General features: G+C 41.1%; 2 protein-coding genes across 10 annotated transcripts in view; one reads left to right on the forward strand and one right to left on the reverse strand.

The window, feature by feature from the left end:
- The window catches only part of LOC145714933 (lysine-specific demethylase 5D), a 44,233-nt gene extending 27,622 nt beyond the window's left edge, over positions 1 to 16,611 (forward strand). For 3 of the 8 annotated variants that reach the window (XM_081794467.1, XM_081794470.1, XM_081794469.1), the window contains exons 11-26: positions 409 to 590; positions 684 to 846; positions 5,683 to 5,802; positions 5,926 to 6,120; positions 6,393 to 6,574; positions 6,657 to 6,781; positions 6,905 to 7,052; positions 11,719 to 11,815; positions 12,363 to 12,721; positions 13,127 to 13,265; positions 13,679 to 13,858; positions 13,992 to 14,129; positions 14,320 to 14,913; positions 15,190 to 15,262; positions 15,398 to 15,597; positions 15,708 to 16,611. In XM_081794467.1, the coding sequence (XP_081650593.1) occupies positions 409 to 590; positions 684 to 846; positions 5,683 to 5,802; positions 5,926 to 6,120; positions 6,393 to 6,574; positions 6,657 to 6,781; positions 6,905 to 7,052; positions 11,719 to 11,815; positions 12,363 to 12,721; positions 13,127 to 13,265; positions 13,679 to 13,858; positions 13,992 to 14,129; positions 14,320 to 14,913; positions 15,190 to 15,262; positions 15,398 to 15,597; positions 15,708 to 16,058 (3,246 nt within the window). In that variant the 3' untranslated portion in view covers positions 16,059 to 16,611. The remainder of the gene's footprint in view (positions 1 to 408; positions 591 to 683; positions 847 to 5,682; positions 5,803 to 5,925; positions 6,121 to 6,392; positions 6,575 to 6,656; positions 6,782 to 6,904; positions 7,053 to 11,718; positions 11,816 to 12,362; positions 12,722 to 13,126; positions 13,266 to 13,678; positions 13,859 to 13,991; positions 14,130 to 14,319; positions 14,914 to 15,189; positions 15,263 to 15,397; positions 15,598 to 15,707) is intronic. The other 5 variants (XM_081794468.1, XM_081794471.1, XM_081794472.1 and 2 more) reach the window with 3 other exon arrangements.
- Positions 1 to 23,196, reverse strand: part of LOC145714947 (eukaryotic translation initiation factor 1A, X-chromosomal) — a 795,969-nt gene that overhangs the window by 326,472 nt on the left and 446,301 nt on the right. The gene's annotated exons all lie outside the window — the stretch shown is intronic.

The following is a 23,196-nucleotide window of genomic DNA, read 5'->3' on the forward strand; positions in this document are numbered from 1 at the left end:
CAGAGAGAGAGGGAGACACAGAATCCGTAGCAGACTCCAGGCTCCAAGCTGTCAGCACAGAGCCTGATGCAGGGGTTGAACTAGAGAATTGTGAGATCATGACCTGAGCTGGAGTCGGATGTTTAACTGACTGAGCCATGCAGGTGCCCCATCAGGGCAGATGAGTTTTAATCTGGATTATGAATAATTAATATTTTGAGTTACACTGTTCTCTCTACCCGAAAGAAGATTTGCATTCAGAAATAACATACTTCCTGAGGTACCATGAATACTAAGTCTTTACTCCTAAACCAAAGCAGATAGCATGTCCTGACAATACAGTTGTCTTCCTGTATGTGCCTGGCTTAGTTTGTCTTCATTCACCCCATCCTGCTTCATTCTTAGTCTGGCAAATCTCTTACCTAACAGGAATATGCGACCAGTGGTTGGAATCTGAATGTAATGCCGGTGCTTGATCAGTCTGTTCTGTGCCACATCAATGCAGACATCTCAGGCATGAAGGTTCCCTGGCTCTATGTAGGCATGGTATTCTCAGCATTTTGTTGGCATATTGAGGATCACTGGAGTTACTCAATTAACTATCTGCACTGGTGAGTTGGGCCCAAATGGCTGGGATGGATATTAAGACTTCTGCCATGTGCAAGGATATGCCCAGACTCTATGTCTCCTCTTTACCTGAGCAGGGGTGAGCCGAAAACCTGGTATGGGGTACCTTCACTGGCAGCAGAGCAGTTGGAGGAGGTGATGAAGAGGCTGACACCCGAGCTATTTGATAGCCAGCCTGACCTGCTACATCAGCTTGTCACACTCATGAATCCCAACACCCTCATGTCTCATGGTATCCCAGTGAGTACCTGGAAGTAAGGTGCAAAACAGATTTAATGCCTGTCCTAGTGTGGGAAGGGAATAAGGAAAAACTTCCCTTTGGAGTAAATAAAGTTACATGCATTTTGATATGGAGATCAGGTTTAGTCTCATATGTCTTTTTCCTTGTCTGTACTGCAGTCAAGCTGCAATCCTATTTGGAGAACTCGTATATCATTAAAAGGAAGAGAAAGGATAGTTATTAATTAACATAAAAGTTAAAAGCTGGACTGTGATACTTCTAGGCTAGGATTGGTTTTCTATTAACATCAATGGGTATAAATTCTAATTTTATGAAGCTTAAATTGGAGTCAAGAAGTGGTTTCAGATTTGAGAATATCAAGGATTGATTTATATTAGCCAATTTTGCAAAAGCCAGCAGTCCTGTAGAAGGTAAAGCAGTGCACTATCTCTGCAGCATGCTGTAATTTTCTGATATGTACTTCTGTAAGGTCTAGGTCAACTTCTGTACAATTTCTTTAATAACTCCTGTCCGTTTTTGTTTTCCATCTTCATAAAATGATCTTGGCATCTTCAGGGCTTCCCTCCATTACAGACATTCTATAAATTCTTACTTGCATGTGATTTTCCTTCTTTAACATCACTATTGTCTCATAAAAAATAGGTAAGTCTGAAAATTGATGTATAATGAAATCAGACAGCTGTTTAGTCGCACCATTTGTCCTCTCTCCTGCTTCTTGCTACTGTTTTTTTTCTCCCACATATATTCAGCACATAGTTTTTTATGGTATTCTCTTACCTCTTTTTTATTTCTGTTAATTTGGCAGTAGTATACCACTTTCATTTCTCATTTGAATAATTTGAGTCTTCGGGGTACCTGGGTGGCTCAGTCGGTTGAGTGTCCAACTTCAGCTCAGTTCATGATCTCAAAGTTGGTGAGTTCGAGCCCCATGTCAGGCTCTGTGCTGACAACTCAGAGCTGGAACCTGCTTCTGATTCTCTATGTCGCTCTCTCTCTGCCCCTCTCCCACTCATGCTCTGTCTCTCTCTTCTCCAAAAATAAGTAAACATAAAAGAAAATAATTTGAATCTTCCTCAAATTATAATAATTATATAAAAGATGTATCTTTGCCTTAATGTAGCTAAAGGTACATCAGTTTTGTTACTCATTTCAAGGAATTAGTTTTTGGTTTTGTTCATTCTGTGTTATTTTTCTCTTCTGTATTTCATTTATTTTCTTGATAAATTTAGCTTTTATCCATATATAATTATCTCAGTTATCAGTATATCCTTTAGTTCAGTTATTTACTTCAAGCCTATATTTTCTGTTACTATGTAGTCACTAGCTCTCTGTTAGTCACCATTATACATAAAGTTACATGCATTTTGATATGGAGATCAGGTTTAGTCTCATATGTCTTTTTCCTTGTCTGTACTGCGGTCAAGCTGCAATCCTATTTGGAGAACTAGTACATCATTAAAAGGAAGAGAAAGGATAGTTATTAATTAACATAAAAGTTAAAAGCTGGACTGTGATACTCCTAGGCTAGGATTGGTTTTCTATTAAATCAGTGGGTATAAATTCTAATTTTATGAAGCTTAAATTGGAGTCAAGAAGTGGTTTCAGATTTGAGAGACATATGAGACTAAACCTGATCTCCATATCAAAATGGCATGTAACTTTATGTATAATTTATTGTGGAATAAATTTCTCCACTGTTGCACTTTTAAACTATTTCTATCCAGATGAGTTTCTAATTGACAAGAGTTGAACAGTGTTTTCTGTTTATTCTGTAGTTTTGCTGAGTGTGATTTTTAAAATTACCTGTAATTACCAGTAGGGAAGGATTTATTTCTGCCATTCTGTTGTTTTCTATCATATCTTTTTTTGATCCTCAATTCTATTACTTTCTTCTCTGTTGTTAATTGGTTTATTCTAGTATATTGGTTTAATGTCTTTGTCTATTGTTAATGTTTTAGTTATTGCTTAATAGTTTGTTTGGTGATTACAATTACTATTTTAATTTGTATCTTTGTAATTTAAATTAATGCCAACTTATCTTCAATAGTAAATTAAAAAAAAAAACAAAAACCCAACACCTTTATTCCTTGGTAGCTCTGTATTCTTCCTTTCTGTTATTCTAACAAATTACATCTTTATGCATTCTTTGTCCATTAACATAGTTTTATATTTATTGTTTATGCACTTTCCAGTTACAAAGAAAATAGAAGTCATAAATAAAAATACAATACTGGTTTTTACATTTGTCTATAGAAATACCAGGTAAAGTACTGGAATGCTCTTTCATCTCGAGGATTTTCCTATAGCATTTCTTATAGAGCATATCTATGAGAGACAAACTTCCTCAGTTTTGTATTTACTCTAGTAGGGTCTTAATGTCTTTTCTTTTTTCTTTTCTTTTCTTTTCTTTTCTTTTCTTTTCTTTTCTTTTCTTTTCTTTTCTTTCTTTTCTTCTTTTCTTTTCTCTTCTTTTCTTTTCTTTTCTTCTTTTCTCTTCTTCTTTTCTTTTCTCCCCTCCCATCCCCCCTCCTCTCCCCCTCCCCCTCTCCCCCTCCCCCTCCTCCTCCCCCTTCCCTTCTTTTTCCTTTTTTCTCTCCTCTTCTCTCCTCCCCTCCCCTCCCCTCCCCTCTTCGTCTCTTCTCTTCTCTTCTCTTCTCTTCTCTTCTCTTCTCTTCTCTTCTCTTCTCTTCTCTTCTCTTCTCTTCTCCTCGCCCCTCCCTTCCCCTCCATTTTCTTTTCTCTTTTCTTTTCTTTTCTTTTCTTTTCTTTTCTTTTCTTTTCTTTTCTTTTCTTTTTTCTTTTCTTTTCTTTTCTTTTCTTTTCTTTTCTTCTCTCTTTTCTTTTCTTTAGTTTTCTCTCTCTTTACTTTTTTCTCTCTTTTCTTCCCTCCCCTCCCTTCCTTTCATCTTTCTTTAATTTTATCCTTTAGAAACGTTATCATATGCCCTCTGACATCCCAGATTTGTGATGAGAAATCTGATAATCTTACTGAATATTCATTATTGTAAGATGAATTATTTCTCTCTTGAGTATGTCAAGATTCTTTGTCTTTAGCTTTTGACAATTTGATTATACCAGATTTTGTCTTATCTCCATGTGTAGATTCAGTCTTTTCCAAAATTTGGGACTTGTTCAGCCATTATTTCTTAAAGTAGTCTGTGCTTTGTTTTTTAAAGTGTCTTTTCTTTAACCGTCATGAACATGCTGCTATGGATATCCATGTACAAATATCTTTTTATCTTTTGACTCCTTGCTTTTCATTCTTTAGGTTATATAACCAGAAGTGGAATTACTGGGTCATATGGTATTTTTATATTTAAAATTTTTCATAGTGGTTGCATCAGTTCATATTCCCCAGTGTTCCCTTCTGTTCTTTCCCTTGCCAGCCGTGTCATTTTCCTGTTTACAAAGAATTTTTTTTTATTATGGCTGGAATAGTGCTCAGAAGTATATCTTCTGGCTATAATTTGCATTTCCCCAGTGAATAATAATATTGTGCAGCTTTTCAGAACTTGAAGTAATCTTGTCAAATCCACAGTTCTTCCTGTTTGTTACCATGGACTTTTCCTTAAAACCAAAAAACAAAACAAAACTGCCTCCTAGTCTTTCTTGGATCTGTTTTGAGTCCTTTTTGACTACTTTGTGAAGCTGTTTAATATTGATTTAGCCTTCAGCTTCTACTTGAGTGGAACCTGAAAGTCAACCAGAGATGGAGTTTAATACCTTCTCAGGTTTTTCTTAGCATGTATATAGCCTTCTCAATTCCCAGAATATGTGTGAGTTTTCCAGAGCCCTTGTTTTCCCAAGTATCTCTTCTGCCTTCTTTTCCTTTCCAGTCATTTTAGAATTTCTCTTGTTTGTCCATTCTCTTCTTTTACCACAGGTGGCTATGGCTAATGCATTTGTGTTTATATATTTTCAGCCAGCAGAGCCTAGGAGTCCACTTCTCTTTTGGGCAAACTCTGAGGCAGTTGAAATAATGGCAGGTCTTTGAGCCAGTTGTTTTTGGGAGCCATCAGTCAGGTCAACACACACAGCCTCAGGTCTTTGAAAACAACAATGCATGTTGTGTTCCATGACACCAGCAAGTTGCACTAGCATTTTGACACTACTGTTTCCCAGGTAGCTGGTGATACTGGTTGGGGGGATTCTAGGCAGGAAAGTTAACACTACTACAGAGTTCCTTTACCAGAATTTAAAAGTTTTTTTTTTTTTTTTTCCTCCATCAAAAATCCTCCTAGTATTTATTGGTAGTTAGTGATTTTATTACAGAATTTTTAAAGTACTTTGATACTTTTTGCTAGCTTAATTATTCTTTTATTGGAGGGATGGGTTTTGGAGTATCCCTTTCATTATTTGTGTTGATATCATGCCCTGATTTTTTAAAGTTTATTTATTTACTGAAGAAGTTAAGAATCTTTCTGTTGTTGTTGTTGTTGTTTTATTTTTGAGGCAGAGACAGAACATGAGCAGGGGAGGGACAGAGAGAGAGGGAGACACAGAATCCAAAGCAGGCTCCAGACTCTGAGCTGTCAGCACAGAGCTTAACACAGCTTAACCCACTGAGTCACCCAGGTGCCCCAAGAATCTTTATCATATGTTTGTGGAAGATTCGTATTTCCTTCTTCAACTGCACATAATTTTTCTTTGTACTTTTCTCTGCATATCATCACTTTTAAAGTTCACAGTTTTTTGTGTTTTGTAAGGTATACATACATGAATATAGAGTCTGTGGCTTTTTCCACTCATTTCCCACATCTATAACAAAATTCAAAGGCATTCTTAAGTCCACATTCTATTTAGTCCTGGGCCACACTCCTTTCTCTCCTTTTCAGGTTGTCCGCACAAACCAGTGTGCAGGAGAATTTGTCATCACATTTCCTCGCGCTTACCACAGTGGCTTTAACCAAGGCTACAATTTTGCTGAGGCTGTCAATTTTTGCACTGCTGACTGGGTGAGTCCAGAGTGTGGTAAGCTTGTAGATAGAGAGGGATAAAGAATGTGGACAGAGATCATTGTGGAGAAGCTAAACACTGTGGGCTGCAGATGGCCACACACAGTCTTAAACTACTTGCAGCTACCTACTGGACGCCAGTGCATTGAACACTACCGCCGGCTCCGGCGCTACTGTGTCTTCTCCCATGAGGAGCTCATCTGCAAGATGGCTGCCTTCCCAGAGAAGTTGGACCTGAATTTGGCTGTGGCTGTGCACAAGGAGATGTTCATTATGGTGCAGGAGGAGCGACGTTTACGAAAAGCTCTGTTGGAGAAGGTGGGTGGTGGGCAGCACGGCTTAGAGATTCAATAAAGTAGACTGCGGAAGGGAGACATACAAATTGAATAGTCATTCTGTGCCTCGTGTGTGACTCATACATTTTGAAGTGGAAAGACAGAAACTGTATGTGTTTATATTTTTTTCTTCCACTTTCTCTACAGCTGTCCTTACAAGGTTGAGCCCACAACAAGGGCTCAGTGTTGGCTGAGGTGGGGTGTTCACAACCCTGCTCCTAGTCTTTAAAGTATATATGGATTGAACACCCCCAGGGCATCACGGAGGCTGAACGAGAGGCTTTCGAGCTGCTCCCAGATGATGAGCGCCAGTGCATCAAGTGCAAGACAACATGCTTCCTATCAGCCTTGGCCTGCTATGACTGCCCAGATGGCCTTGTCTGCCTTTCCCACATCAATGACCTCTGCAAGTGCTCTAGTAGTCGGCAGTATCTGCGGTGAGCATGGGGCCTACTTGGAGGACATCAAGGAAGTTACAGAGCTGGGCCAGATGTGTTTTTCCCTGCCCCCTTCCTCTAGGTATCGGTACACCTTGGATGAGCTTCCTGCCATGCTGCATAAGCTGAAGGTTCGGGCTGAGTCCTTTGACAACTGGGCCAACAAAGTACGAGTAGCTTTGGAAGTGGAGGATGGCCAGAAGCGCAGTAAGTGATGAGAAATGGAAGGATCCATGGGCACGCTCTGTTTCTTTTCTTCATCACCCCAGATACCCTCTGCCAGCTTTTGCTAATACTGTCTATCTCTTAAAACTATTACTCTGTCTTCAGGCTTTGAAGAGTTAAGGGCACTGGAGTCTGAGGCTCGTGAGAGGAGGTTTCCTAACAATGAACTACTTCAGCGATTAAGGAACTGCCTAAATGAAGCAGAGGCTTGTGTCTCCCAAGTCCTGGGGCTGATCAGTGGTCAAGAGGCCAGGTATGTTGGAAAAGAGGGCAAAAAAGGATGGTTGTATATGAAAATGGACAACAAAAAAGGGTAGGCCATAAATAATGCATGTAGTAGAAGTTAATAGTTTCTATGTATGAGCATATTACTGTCCAAAACTTACATGGATAACTTAAAGAAGCATACTTATACTGTGAGAGACGATAGTAATGAAAATACAGTACAAAAATTGCAGTTCTGTCCTACTTGTTAGCACATTTCATAAAATTAGGGCATCAGGTTTCCACAAAATTAATTATTGGCTCTGTAGGTACATACAGTTTTAGGGCTTACATTTTCTTTAGTTGTCAGTTGCCAAATGTATATAATTATAAATAAGTTTATTTTTCTAAAAAATTGTATGATTATATGCATATGCTTTGTAAATTTCAGGTAAAAGAAAGCTGGAACTATTAATATTTCAAAGTCCTATTTTGTCAAATTCAGAGAATTTTTTAAAAAATTAAAGGTCAAAAGTAGTAATGAATTTCCTTTTCATAATCAACCTCTTTTCCTTCTCTACTTCAAAAGAAAGGAAATTTTTCCTATCTTGACCTAGTGATAACTCATATCATATGGCCATGGTTTTTAGTATTTATGATATTAATCTGTGTCAAGTTCTAATCCATCTAACTTCAGTCCTCTTTAAATCCTCTTTCTTACAGACAATTATACCCAGAAAGTACGTCCAGGAATTTGTTACTTAGATTATTCCATTTTTGATATGATGAACTCTTATTTATGCCTCTTTTTGCCAGATCCTTTAGCTAAAGTTCGGTGTATTTGAAACTTTTCTTGCTTCTTGAGGTAGCCATTATTGTAATATATTCCCTCTTATGACCATCTTTACCATATCCCAAAGGTTTTGCAATATCATGTTTTCATTTTTATTTGATCCCATGTACTTTTTTTGTTTCTCCTTTAGTTTCCGGGTTAACCCATTCATTCTTTAATAGGGTGTTCTTTAATCTCCATGTATTTCTGGTTTTCCAAATTTTTCCTTGTGGTTGACTTCAAATTTCATATAGCATTGTGTTCAGAAAATATGCATGATATGATCTGGATCTTTTTGTACTTGTTGTGGGCTGATTTGTGTTCCAGTTCTGGATATGAATCTCTGTTCTGGAGAATGTTCCATATGCACTCGAGAATAATGTGTATTCTGCTGTTTTAGGATGAAATGGTCTCAATATATCTGTTAAGACAAGCCAGTCCAGTGTGTCATTCAAAGCAATTGTTTCCTTGTTTTTCTGCTTAGATGAGCTATGAGTGGACTCTTAAAATCTGTTATTATTATATTATTATCAGTAAGTTAATTTATGTTTGTTATTAATTGATTTATATATTTGGGTGCCCCCAACTTGTAATAAATATTTACAATTGTTAGGTCTTCTTGGTGGACCCCTTAATTATGATATACTGCCATCCTTCATCTCTTGTTACAGTCTGTGTTTTAAAACCTAGTTTGTCTGATATAATATAAGTATGGCTACTCTGGTTTTCTTTGGTTTGTCAGAACCATGATCAATTGTTCTCTATCTCCACTTGGTCTTTAGGTCTAAAATGAGCTCCTTATAGGCAGCATATAGATGGTCTTGTTTTTATCCATTCTGATACTTAGTGTCTTTTGATTGGCACATTTAGTCCATTTACATTCAGAGTGATTGTTGAAAGACAGGAATTAATGCTATTGTGTTATTTGTAGGGTTGGTGTTTCTGCAGATATTTTCTGGTCTTTTGTAGTCTTGTTGCTTTTGGTCTTTTTATCCCCACTCCAAGAGCCCCCTTTAAATATTTCTTGTGGGGCTGAATTAGTTGTTCCAATTTCTTTAGTTTTTGTTTGGGAAAGTCTTTATTTTTCCTTCTGTGCTGAATGATAGCCTTGCTGGGTAAGGAATTCTTGGCTGCATATTTTTCCCATTCAGCACATTTAATATTTCCTGTGAATTCCTTCTGGCCTGCCAAGTTTCAGTGGACAGAACTGGTGTGATCCTGATCTGTCTTCCCTTGTAGGTTAAGGACCTTTTTTTCCCCTTACTGCTTTCAGGATTCTTTGCATTTCTGTGTATTTTATGAATTTGACTATGGTATGTCTTGGTGATGGTCAGTTTTTGTTGAATCCATTGGGAGTTTCTCAGATTTCAATGTCTGTGTCCTTCCCCAGATTGGGGAAGTGTTCAGCTATAATTTTCTCAGATAAACCTTTTGCCCATTTTTCTTTCTCCTCCAAGACTCTTAATGATACAAGTGTTACTGTGTTTTAATAAGTCACTGAATTCCCCAAGTCTGCCTTCATGACCAGTACTGTTTATTCTCTTTTCTTTTTAGTTCCATATCTTCCATCATTTTATTTTTTTATAGCTAATTCATTCCTCTGCCTCATCCATACTCATGTTTATGGCCTCTATTTGAGGTTGCTACTTGATTATAGGAGTTTTAATTTTGACCTAACTAGACTTTAGTTTTTGTTTTTTGTTTTTTTCTCTGCACAAAGGGAATCTCTAGTGTCTTCTATGCTTTTGTTCAAGCTTAGCTAGTATCCTTATAATTGTCATTTAAAATTCTAATTCAGGCATCTTGTATCTGTATTGATTAGATTACTAGCTGTAATTTCTACTTCTTGTCCTTTCTTTTGGGGTCAATTCTTCCATCTTGTCATTTTGTTCAGAAAAGAAAAAAAACAAAAAACAGATCTAGCTGTGTTTTGGTTGGCTTGTTAAAAGAAGCTAAGTCCAAAACATAGCACTAGAAGAATACATGTATATAAAGTAAACAATAAAAAACAGAAAATTTAAAAATTTTGTATTTTAAAAATATTAAAATAAAAAGGACACTAGATCTTATTTCCCATGTAGCTGAAGCTTTCCAGTGCTACTGATTATAATCAGAAGACTAAGTGCTTCAAAGTGGTTTGTGCTGGTCTTCTGGGGGAGGGGCCTGCAGCTCTGATTCTCAGGTGGACTTGCCCTAGTGGAGATGTGTCTGGAGGTTGGGGCAAGCAGGGCTTGGTGTAGAGGCTTTGGTCTCCACTTGGTGGTGTGGTTTAGCTCACTGAGGTGGATCACTGCTGGTAAACAGGGGCTTTGTCGAGCTCTCATCTCTGGAGGGGGAGGTCCTACCACTCTTTAGGAAGCACTCCTGGACAAGGAAACATCACCCTCCTGTGTTTCAGCTTCTGTCAGCTCCCTGTCTGCACTCGGTCTGTGTTCCAGTTGTCTATGCCAGCAGCACAGCCCCCTGTGTTTTCTGTAAGGCACTGCTGTGTTTCAAAACTCCAAGCTTCAGAGACCACCAAGGCGTGGCCCCACCCTGATCCTCTGAGGGAGGGTCTTGCCGTGCTGTTGCTGGTCGCTTATCCCAGAAAATAGTCTTGGTACTGCATAGTGGTTTCCAAGTTTTTCATAAATCATGGCAGGCAGCCAGTGCCAGGGTTTGCTGCCTCAGCCAACATCTTTGTTTCTATACGATGAACAGAGCAGCTCATTGGTGCTCCCACGTTCGTTTGTCCATGTAGAGTCTCCATCATCTCTACCACATGAATGCCAGGCAGGGGAACTATTTCTCCCTTTGAGACCCAGGGGATCCTCGGAATGCACTGCCTGTTCCCAGGTCTCCTTCCTTCTTCCCCAGGGGACCACTGGTAATGTCACCAGGCAGGACCCTGGTGATGGTGCTGACCTCCGAAACTTGAGACTCTAGGCTCTGCTGTTTATAAAACCCTTGTGGGATTTAAATCCTCCCCTTTTTTCCCAGTCAGTGGTTTTGGGGAACAGCTTTTCCTACAATATCCCTTGGGAGTGTTTTCATTCTTTTTTTTGTTGTCTCTCTCTCCTCGCTCAGCTGTGTGGGCTCCCTGTTCTCAACACCTGTGGCTCCTTTCTCCCTCTCCCTCAGATCAACTGTCTGCAGTTCCTACCTTCCATCAGGTGGTCATTCTTTCCGCTTGTAGACATCAGCTTTGTTTTCCCAGACTTCAGATCACTTTTTTGGGTGTTCAGAATGATTTTATACTTAGCTGTGTTAAAGGTAGGAGGCAAGCTTACTCCTCCACCAGCTTAACCAACTCCTTATTTCTGTCTTCTGCTATTTTCATTTTTTTGCATCATCACAGAAGTCTTTGTTTCTTAATTCCTTTTGTGTTTTTTTAAAACCTCTGATATTTATGTTAATTGTAATTACCAGATGTTTTATTTTTACCTTTACTGTGAAAACTACTACTCTTAGATCCTATTGAATTTTTAGTTTTATGTTTTCTTATTCTTCATTTTCATGTCTTTGTAACTCTTACCTCAAAAAATGTAGAAAACAAAAGCTTTGTAAAGGCCATCTCACATTTTTGTTCTCTCAAAAAGAAATGTTCGCCTTTATTTTAATTTTTCTATCTAGTGATACCTCAGACAGCATACGTTTCTTCAGAAACTTGTATTGCCTCACTTTGATATCTTCAGTCTGCTCTAACAATTTCAAATACAGAATGTCCCCAAGCTTTTTTCATCTTAACTTACTGACTCATAGTGCCTAAACTATAAAGATGATCTTCAAAGATACTACTTAAATGAAAAAAAAAAAAAATAAGGAAGTTGGATTACTCATAAAGCATGCACTATGGCCTTAGCAGGTTCAATGAATGAGTCTTTTTTTTCTCTGACTCCTACAGGATAGAAACTCCACAACTGACCCTGACTGAGCTACGAGTCCTTCTTGAGCAGATGGGCAGCCTTCCCTGTGCCATGCATCATATTGGGGATGTCAAGGTGACGAGGGGATACGAACAGATATTAGCAAATCTGAGATAGTAGGGAAACTTGGGAAAGTAATTGTTCTAATTAGCTCCTTATAATACATCTTTCTTAGAAGCTGTAGAGAAGGGTGGTTCAGTGCTATCTCTTTTGTAATTGCTGTATAGCTACATCACAGTATACTCCATAGCTGTATAGTTCAAGAAGATAATGTCCCAAACAGAAGTAATTCAAAATACTAAACAGAGGGCTATACAACGATCTGGCTCACGGGATTGGAGAATGTGGAAGAAATGAGGTATTGTTTTTAGAATTTAGGGTCTCAGGAAGCTTTCTAGAAAGATAACATGGTGTGAAAGTGGGCCTGGAACAGTAAATTTGAGATAAACTACAGGAGAAGCAGGAGGAATTAACAAAGAACTTTGTTGATATTAAGTAGATCTTGTCTCATTACATGGTTGATGATAAGTGTAAAAGGCCTAAGAGAACATGGGGAACACATGGAAGTGGTTGCATTATCTGGATGGCTAAAGAGTCTCTTCTTTATCCTATATGTCTGCAGGATGTCCTGGAACAGGTGGAGGCCTACCAGATTGAGGCCCGGGAGGCCCTGACCTTACTGCCCCCCAGTGTAGGGCTATTGCGGTCCTTGTTGGAGAGGGGGCAGCAGCTGGGTGTACGGGTGCCTGAAGCCCATCAGCTCCAGCAGCAGGTGGAGCAGGCGCAATGGCTAGATGAGGTGAAACAAGCACTGGCCCCTTCAGGCCAAAGGGGCTCTCTGGTCATCATGCAAGGGCTCTTGGTTACAGGTGCCAAAGTAGCCTCCAGCCCTTCTGTGGACAAGGCCCGGGCTGAGCTTCAGGAGCTGCTGACCATTGCAAAGCGCTGGGAAGAAAAGGCTCATTTCTGCCTGGAGGCCAGGTGGGGCCCAGCCTGTCCCCATACATACTCTGACTTCAGTTCTGAGAGTTTGGGCTTGATCCTAAGATCTGATCCCTAAAATCAGACTCCCAGTTCAACATCTGCTAAACTGTAAAGGATTGGTATGACATGTCATCCAGCCTTTCATTTACTATTCTGCTGTAAGGTAGTGATTGATAAAATATCTTCCTGGTGATAGATAGTAGACCAGATTTACAAGAGAATCACATGCTGTCAGTGTTTAACATTCCTAAGACTGGAGGGATTAGTGCTCAGTTACTATTTTAAACTTTTTGTTGCTTATGCTTTTGATAGTGAAACCTGGGACCACAAAAACAAAACAAAAAAAACTGCCTATGTATATAACGTTTAAGGGTGGTTTCCTCTTTTTCCAAACATTTGTAGACAGAAGCATCCACCAGCTACATTGGAAGCCATAATCCGAGAGGCAGAAAACATCCCAGTTCACCTGCCTAACATCCAGGCACTCAAAGATGCTCTGGCTAAGGCACAGGCTTGGATTGCTGACGTGGATGAGATCCAAGTAAGGACTTTGTGTCATAATTCTCTACTATTCTGCCTTAGGCATTTTAAATTCAGTTTTCTTGTTCTAGTAAGTAGAGGTAGGAGGTTAGAGGTGAGAATATCAGGATTAAGAATAGCAGAAGGAGAACCAAAAATATAGGACTAGACCTCAGCAGAGACTATCCCAAAGGAAGAGAGCCAGAGAAGGCAAACCAGACAAAATAGTTAATGTGGAATGGGCTATTTTTTTTTTCCTGAGACAGTGAAGTAGGAGTTCTGGGAGAAAGTGTTTGCTATTCCTTGTTTTCTTTAGAATAGGTCCTGGATATTCCTTACAACTATGCAGGGTGATGCTCACTGTTGGTCAGTAGAAATCTAAACATAATAGTCTGTGACATAATTTAATTGAGCTATCTCCTGCCCCTGCTCTAGAACGGTGACCACTATCCCTGCTTGGATGACTTGGAGGGCCTGGTGGCTATAGGCCGTGACCTACCTGTGGGTTTGGAGGAGCTGAGACAGCTAGAGCTTCAGGTACTGACAGCACACTCCTGGAGGGAGAAAGCCTCCAAGACCTTCCTCAAAAAGAATTCATGCTACACCCTGCTGGAGGTAAGGCCTAAAACCATAACGCACAGCCTCTTGTGCCCCTAGCATGGCTATTGTGAGAATGTGGGGAATTGGGGCACCTGGAGAGGGTTGGGGAGGGGCATCTTGGACATACTCCCCCTGTCTACTGCTTCAGGTGCTCTGCCCGTGTGTAAATGCTGGCTCAGACAGCAGCAAGCGTAGCCGGTGGATAGGGAAGGAGTTGGGCTTGTACAGATCTGACACAGAGCTGCTAGGACTGACTGCACAGGACCTCAGAGACCCAGGCTCTCTGGTAAGGACCTTGGGCATATGTGGGGAGAAGAGTCCGATTATGATAAGAATATCTGAATTGGGTAACCATAGGGAGACACTTGCCTCTGTAAGCCTCAGTTTTCCTGGTTTGTGAGTTAGATGGTAAAGGCACTGGAAAAGGGAATGGAATAGCCTGCTGACCTCCTCTTCCTCTGTCCTGGGCTTGCCAGATTGTAGCCTTCAAGGAAGGGGAACAGAAGGAGAAGGAGGGTATCCTACACCTGCGTCGCACCAACTCTGCCAAGTCCCGTCCATTAGCATCATCGACCACTTCTGCAACCTCCATCTGTGTGTGTGGGCAGGTGCCAGCTGGGGTGGGAACTCTTCAGTGTGACCTGTGTCAGGACTGGTTCCATGGGCAATGTGTGTCAGCACCCCGCCTCCTCAGCTCTTCAAGGCCCAGTCCTACGTCATCACCACTGCTGGCCTGGTGGGAGTGGGACACCAAATTCTTATGTCCACTGTGCATGCGTTCACGGCGCCCACGTCTGGAGACCATCCTGGCATTGCTGGTAGCCTTGCAGAGACTGCCAGTACGGCTGCCTGAGGGTGAGGCCCTGCAGTGTCTCACAGAGAGAGCCATTGTCTGGCAAGGTCGTGCCAGGCAGGCTCTGGCTTCTGAGGATGTGACTGCTCTGTTGGGACAGCTGGGTGAACTTCGCCAGCAGCTGCAGAGTGAACCCAGGGGCAAGGAGGCACCTGCCTACCCTTCAGTCCCTGCCTCTCACCTACTCAGAGAAGGCAGTGGCAAGGATATGCATAAGGTTAGCTGCTCTGCCCAGCTCTTACTCTTTAATTTCTGTGTCCTAGCCCTACCCCTATTTAGGCTCTAGCCTGTGTTTATTCTTTAATTTTTAGTCTCTTTTGGTCTAGTCTACCTGTCCCATTTTCTGTCCTGTCCAGATACCTCACTGCTCCCTGCTATCAGTGTGTATCTCACTCCTTCAGGAGGGAGAGGGTCACAATTTAAAGTTGGGGCAAGAAAAATACTATCTGGTTTTTCTGTTACCTGTTACCCTACCCATTTTTACTTTCCTTAGCAGGTCCCAGGGTTGCTGCCGAATGTGGATGGTGTGACTAGTCATGAGAAGGTAGTCCCTCTGCAGAGATCAGGTAAGATACATAGGTCTAGATTTATGTATGCTGTTGAGTGGATGCCACCAAGATGACCCATTTGGTCCTTGGTTCTGTGAAAATGTTGGGGATAAGACTAGGCTTCTAACTCAGCCTGTCCCTAAAACTTCACAGACCTGGAGGTACTGTCCTCACTGTTACCACACTTGACTGGCCCTGTATTGGATCTGCCTGAGGCAACCCGGGCCCCCCTCGAGGAGCTCATGTTGGAGGGGGATCTGCTTGAGGTGACTCTAGATGAGAACCATAGCATCTGGCAGTTGCTACAGGCTGGACAGCCTCCAGACCTGGAGCGGATCCATACACTTATGGAGGTGAGGAAAAGTGTCATGGGCAGGGCCAGATGGTCAGGCCAGGCAGTCAGGGAGCCCATGCCTGACCACTGGCCTACAAGTGGTTTGTGCTTGCCTATGTGTCATTGTAGCTGGAGAAGCATGAACATAAAGGAAATCGGACTAGAAGCCGGACATTGGAGAAACGACGGCGACGGCAGCAGCAGCAAACAGATCTGGGTAGGCAAAGTAAGGATCTTGTTCAAGAAGAGCTGCAGTCAAAAAAGGCTCGGAGCTCAGGGATTAAGCTTGAGGAGGGCCAAGAACGGTTTGAGGAAGAAACAGATAGTGAAAATATATTCCTGACATCTCCTACAGACCGTAGCCCCAACTTGAAAGTGAACCAAAATAGCTTGCAACAGAAAGATTCTGGTCCTACAGCCCCTTTACCTTCTTTAACCCCTTTTCTATACCAGTCCTACCCTCAGCAGGAAGAGTTGTGACAACAAACAGAAAAAGGCTTTTTTAATTTGCTGCCTTTTGAACCTTCCTAGTTCCTGGACTTTGTTTCCTATATAGAATTTGTCAGTTCAGAGTTTTGATATCTTGTCTTAAAGACAATGTTTTATTAAGCTCAGTTCCTAAGGCTCTGTGTGCCCCTTCCCAGAAGTTTCTTGCCTGCAGCATGACTGGGACTAGAAAAGAGTGTGTGATTTTCCAACCCAGTTTAATTCTAGACTTGGGCAAATAAAACTTGAGAAAGGCATATATACCTCTTTGTTTCTTTTTTTTTTTCCCTCCATATTTTTCTTGTATTGCTCTTTTTTCTTCTTCTATTTTTAAAATACTTTGGTGCTTCAGGGCTTTTTCTGCCTTTATTCTACCTCCTTTTTTCTCACCTTGTTTCACATTGTAAGAAAAGACATTGTATTGTGTAATTACTTGTTAGTGTCAAAAAGAATACAGCAAAGAAGTAGTTCTTGGTTCAAGCTGTTATTATGTATTTTAATTTGATTCCCTTTGTTAAAAATAAAACAGCAACTGGTATGTTCTGAACCTGTGGATCTGTATTCTTTGAGTATAACAATTAAGGACTGTAAGTGGTACACTTAAAAACCTAGTTTTAAATTTCTATAATTCTTTATTGGTGGACATGTGAAGAGTTGATTTATATAACATATGAGACTTAGGTCAAGGGTCATGTACCCTTTATGGATTCCAATGTTCCAGCAGCGTTGGACAGTTACTCTTCCTCCATTGAATCATTTTGTTACTCGTTTGTTGAAAATCTGTTGCTTGTACTTCTGTGCACCTGTAATATTCCGTTCATTATTGTTTTATCGGTCTGCGTTTTTGGCAAGACTCCATTGTCTTGATTAATATAACTTCCAGTTTGTCTTTCAGTAAGGTAGAGTTGATTCCTCCTACTTTACACTGTTTCATAAAGTTTAGCTAATCTGCTACCAAACCTATATGCAGCTGGCTTTGCCTCATGAATTTAATGGAGCTGAACTTGAGAGGTATATTATGCCTCTTAGTTTTCCTTTTTTTCAGATGATAAATATGACATCTAAAACATTTATTCTTAAAAGTTTAGTACAATATGTAAATACGTAAAGCATGAGCAGCACAACACTTTGTTCACATTTATATTCTTGTGTGTGTAAGTGATCCAATCCATACACTCTATTTTTCTTAATCTCTTTCAGTAATCAGATTCTGTGGTTATGGTTTGAATGTCTTAATCAGTGCTTTTACTTCGGTTCCTGCTTGCCCAGCCAGTGTAGACCTATATCTCTTTATAAAATTCCATACATATGATTGTTGCCACCCTCCTTATTGTCTCCGTTTTATTTCCTGTTGGTCTTTTCCACTCTGTCAGTTATTCTCAGACATAACTTTGTTACTTGCAAATCTACCAAAATTCTGCTACCGCAGTTTCAGTTTCATTACCAGTTACAAAAACAGTGATATCTTAATGTAACATCAGGATCAGATTAAATAAATGTGATATCTTGGTATTTCATATATATCTAATAAACATTTTCTGAACTTTAATAGGTATTGGTGTCCCACACAGATGTGTTAGCCTTGTGATTCTCAGTGTGCACTGTGAAATTCTGCACTAATTCTCAAAGGGAATGTCTTGTCTGTATGTTTTTTTTCTCAGAGCATATATTTGCACTTCACCATTTGGAAATCACTGTGTAATGGAAAATACTGCTACCCTAGTGAAAGAATTGAGATCGTCTGCATACAATAACCTTACTAAGTGCTCAGCGACAAATTACTTTCCTCCTTTCCAGTAAGGGGGCAACACGAAGTCAGATTTACCCTGTGATTATAGTTGAATTAAGAAACATCAAACCTGTACCAGAAAGTTAATTTCCAAAGCCATTTAGTATGCTGCAATAGTGATTAAGGGTAATTCTTCCCCCTCTGGAAAATTTTAATCTTGATTTGGACTAAAAAAAATTGCAGTATAACTTTACCTTTACTAAGCCTTCAAAGTGCTGTGTGATATGGCTACTAGGCTATTCAGTTTCTATTTCTGATGACAAAAATTCATGGAAGTGATGATGTTTATGTTTGTGTTAATCAGAGTGAGTAAAGTTCATTGACACCAATACCAATAGCAATACAGGATAGACACAGAAATACACCTTATATTTTCAAGAGGATTGTTTATTTGGCTTATGTGTTCCACACATTTTTACCACCACCACTTGTAATACTCTTGGCAAATTCTGTGTTAGAATTCAGTGAATTTTCTCAACTTCTGTGAAAATACTTGTACCAGCAGTTGTTCCATATAGGCTATTAATAAAGGTGCATCCTTTACTTGCTTCCAACTTGACACTGTTTCTCAGAAAGAAAAAAAACAAAGGCAGTAGCAGTACTGTCTGCCACCTTAGCAGTCAGAGAAGTAGACTTTAAATAATTATGTGTGTGCATAACTCTTTATTCTCTCCAACAGGTTAATTAAGTTTACTTTCTCTGGATGTAGTTCTTCAAGCTGCTCTTGTCATATATGATTTAGTTAACCCAGTGTGTATAAGTGGCTTTCCTTATTTGGATGTCATTGACTCATCCATTGGAGACCTACTTTGATTGCATACTGACACTTATTTTTTGAAGAAATGCTGCTAAAATGAGTCTCTCAGTTTTGAATTTTCTACTTTTTCTGGCTGTTGTTTTCCTATGGGGTTGGATATAATGAGTGCTTAATCTAGTAACACCAATACCTACTGTGTTCTTTAACAGCTATCATGTTATCACATAATAAACATAACTTTTTGCCATGTAATTCGGTAACACATGCAGATCTGTAAACCATGCCTGACATTCATCATCCACTCTTCTGTTTGTGATGGCTTCCCAGTAGTGATAAATAAAAAATGAAGTCCTGTAGCAATACACATGAAACAGTATCTTATTTATAAGTGACCTACTGTGGTTTGTAGTGTGCCAATCAACATAGCAAAGGAATAACTACAAGCTGTCTGTTTTTAGCTCTCCACGTGTGAATGAATGGGTTTGCCCTAGACAGTTGTGTGCTTTTTTTTTTTTAAGTGCTAATTTTTTATTTTGAGAGAGGGAGAGCGAGCAGGTAGGGACAGAGTTCGAGAAACAGAATCTTAAACAGGTTCCACGCTTAGCGCAGAGCCTGAAGTGGGGCTCCATCCGACAGCCCTGAGATCATGACATGAGCCGAAATCAAGAGTCAACTGACTGAGCTAACCAGGTGTCACAACAGTTGCTTCTTGAACATCCGTGGGTTTTTTTGTTTGTTTGTTTCCCTTTCTGCCTTAAATATTGCCTCTTTCTCCTTCTCATTATATACACATAATAAAATCCCAGCTCTGACTCTCCATTCTCTGGCCCTTACCACACTAGCTTCTTTTTTGTCCATCACAACCCTGACAACTCTTCTTTGCTTATCTTCACAAGCAGCCGCTTCATAAGGAAACCCCTCTGTCTGGGGTTTCCACCCCAGCTCTTAACCATTCTGGGTTGCCTCCATCACTTCTAAGATCACACTGTTACATAAATGAGCCAAAGATGACTGGCTCACTCAGTTAAGCATCCAACTCTTAATTTTGGTTCAGATCATGATCTGATGGCTTGTGAGTTTGAGCCCCACATTGGGCTCTGGGCTGATAGCACTGAACCTGCTTGGGATTCTCTCTCTCTCTCTCTCTCTCTCTCTCTCTCTCTCTCTCTCTCGGTCTCTCTCTCTGTATCTTTCTCTCCCCTTCTCCTGCTTGTATGCACATGCTCTCTCTCTCTCTCTCTCTCTCTCTCTGAAAATAAACTTAAAAACTTAAAAGTTCTCTCTCTCTCTCGAAGTGAATTTAAAAACATAAAATTTGTTTTAAAAAAAATACCCCAAACAAGCAGAATTTAGTCATTTAGATTTTCCTAGTTTGCAAATACTGAAAATCTTCCCTCAGCATGTGCTGGGTGATGAAATAGAAACTACTACCGTTTGGAGCTCTCTGACTCAGAATTTCTAGAGTTGCTGAACAACATTTCTAAGTGTGCTTCCTATGGAGTTTCCTTACCCAACTCAGCGTCTGCCTTAATTTTCATGCATGAGGGCCTTCCTCTCTCAAAAAACCTCTCCAAGCATCACCCAGTAAAGTGTGTTGTATGTTACTGCTTCTTAATAGTCTTATTTATTACTTTGACTAACCTCTAAATCCCACTCCAACACAACCACCAGTCAGTGTTAACCTCCATAAAGGCTTTGACTATTGCCATGTTTCCCTGATTCCACTCTGACAGATGAACCTGTGTCTCCTCCACTGCCATGATAACCGTTCCACAAACATGCCAATATCAGCTTTCCTTATTTGTCTCTGTTCATTTTTCAGTGAAGACTGAGATCAGAGCTCAAATGTGGGTCCATGCCAAACTCAAGTTTTTAGGCATTCAACGTGTTTCGTTTGGTGTTTTGTGTTGTTTTGCTTTTCCCGGTGCAAGCTGTTGCTTTTTAGCCATTTAGATTTTTTACTTTTCTCATATAGTCCCATCTCTGCCTCTGCATCCTCTAACACATACCTTAAACCTCACCAGCCATTTGTTGGTAGAGCCATTTGTTGGTAGAGCCAACATACACACCATACATAAGGTAGAGCCGCTTTATAAGACCTGACACTGCTCTTTCCTCTCGAGACTTGGCTGCTGAGTGAGTTCACTGAAACAGCTGTCTCCCGTCTCCTTAGATGCTGGTCCTCCGTCTTGCCCTTGCCCACCACCCTTTCCAGATTGTGGCCCTTTTGCTGCAAAGACTAGAAAGCAATGAGCAGATTAAGGAAGCTTTTTCACCAAGCAACATACTCTTCACCAGAGAGTGTAACAACTCCATTTTTCCCACTAGCAGAATAAAGTCATGATGGTTTGGTTATCACTGGGAATTCTGAAGAAGGGCAGCAGACAAGGGTTGGTGCCCTGTTGGTGCACCACCTGCCTCATGTAGGTGGGTCAAATTAGGGTAGAAAAAGCCAGGTGGGGTAGTGGGTGGACCTTCACCTGTCAGAGTACTCTTGTCCCTGGCACAGGCAGCTAGGCACTATTCTAAGGCTGGCTTGCTGCCTGCCTTCCCATAGCCAAAGATAGTAGACGCAGTGGTAATGGCGTAGAAGGAGCAGGGCAAGAGTCTGTTTCACAGGGAGTACCATGCTCTGGTTCCTGCCCTCCAACCCTGCCCACCAAGATCCCAACAAGTGAAAATCCTTGCCTCCCTAAAACACTTGCAGGAGGAAGCATGTAAGTCTTTATGTCTGAATGCAGTCCAAGCACAAACTTTCTTCAATGGGGAGCTGTTTTCTTCGTCATAGTCTCTACCAGCAGTTCACTTCTTTTCTACCTGCCTGGAAGAGTCTAACTCTTGGTTTGGTGAGGTTAGGTGGTCTGGGTGGTGCCAGGAACAGCATCAGGACTGGTAAGCTGTCCTTTGGGCACAGTGATGGCTCCCGGAATGCATTAAGCAGAGGTCTGGAAGGAGATGTGAGCCTGGGCCTTGAGTTGGGAAAGGCTCTAATGGCTCTGTGCCTGAAGCCCTAACACCTAGGGCAGTAGGCTTTGAGGATTTCTGAAACCATGGTATTTCCATAGCCAAGCCCAGCCATACCTGTTGAGTACAGGGAGAGGAGACCAGTTGCTGGAGTAAGGATGGCAGATACCTCTTGTCACTGGAATGGGTAGCAGGGTTCTTCTAGGTCTGACTCACCGCATACTTGCATGCCACCTGCATACCTCTGGTGAGAAGGAAGCAAGGCAAGACAAAGAGGAGAGCCTGCCAGACTCTCCAGGACATTGGGGGAAGGGGATTGAGTCAGTGTGATGTTCTGGCCTGGTCAGTTGGGTGGGATCCAGAGGTGGTGACTAAAGGGTCAGGCTAGAAAGGTTCTCGCACATCCTGCAGTTTGTGTTGGTGTAAAGTACACTGGTGGGGTACAGTGGCCTGGGAAACCTCAGGACAAAGTTGCCTTCACCTGGGTGTGGCATGCCTCGGCATCATGGGTTCTTGAGGCACTAAAGGGAACTGTGGATGCTTGTGGCCTTAAAACCTTGAATGTATCCTAGCACTTGTGTCTTCTGATCCCCTAAGCCAAATAGGATTGGAACACCTAGAAGTTCTGGGTGCTTAAGATTTTGCTTCCTCCCTGACAGCAGAATGTGGCTCCTCTCAAACTTTCTTGTTCCATTTCCCACTTCCACCATCCTCCTGAGGTGTTCAAGACTCCTAGTGTACAAGCAGGGGCTCTTTAGTCCTTGCCATTTGCCTGTACACCAGTTCCTCTCAATTCACAAAAGTGATCATGCTGTTAAAGTCACACTAAACAGCTGTGATATGAAACTTCCCCCAGTGTAGTCTTATCTCCACAAACTTGGAATGCTTTCCCAATAAATGACTTCCATCCCCATCACAGGAAAGAGTCCCCAGGAATAACTGTCCTCTTGCTTCTGGATCCCCATCATACAAACTGTGGGTGCACTCAAGTTCCCAGGAAATTAAATGGACCCCGTGCCCATGGCATCTGTATCATGAGGGCTCTCAGGAAAGAACAGGTACTTTCACTAAGTACAAGCTTCCCCATGCAGAGAAAGACAACAAAACAAAGCAAAACATACACACATCCCAGGAGCTATTTATTCTTCCCATACCAGGTCAGCAAGAACTGTATTTGAAAAGTCTTCAAGAGAGCTCTGTTGCCATCATGTTCGGTCTGAGCCCAAATGACAACTACTTCTGACTTGGGAACCAGACTGCCTTGCAATCTACATCAGAAGCTATCTTCATTTTGCGGTAGGGAATAGAGCCATGTCTTGGTCTAGGTGGGTGGTAGGGATGGGGTAGAGGAGGGACGTTTTGAGAATGAGCAGCAGGTGCTAGGTTAATGCCTCATGTCTCTCACTGAAGGTCCAGATTGCAGTCAGGCAGGAAGGGAGAGAGAATGAGACTGAATGTGCTGGTAAGTAAAAGAGGTTCCCATAAATGCCTCTAGATACACATTCTTGAGCTTGCCAGATCTCATGGAATCTTGGAAGCCAAGTTGGAGAGGTCTTGGAGAGTTTTGGGCTGGTAGAGGGACTGCAACTACGATCCTCTATTCTTTACTGTAGGACAAAGAG

The sequence above is a fragment of the Panthera onca genome, chromosome Y (genome assembly GCF_046562875.1).
Source record: "Panthera onca isolate mPanOnc1 chromosome Y, mPanOnc1 haplotype 2, whole genome shotgun sequence".
NCBI classification, from domain to species: Eukaryota; Metazoa; Chordata; class Mammalia; order Carnivora; family Felidae; genus Panthera; species Panthera onca.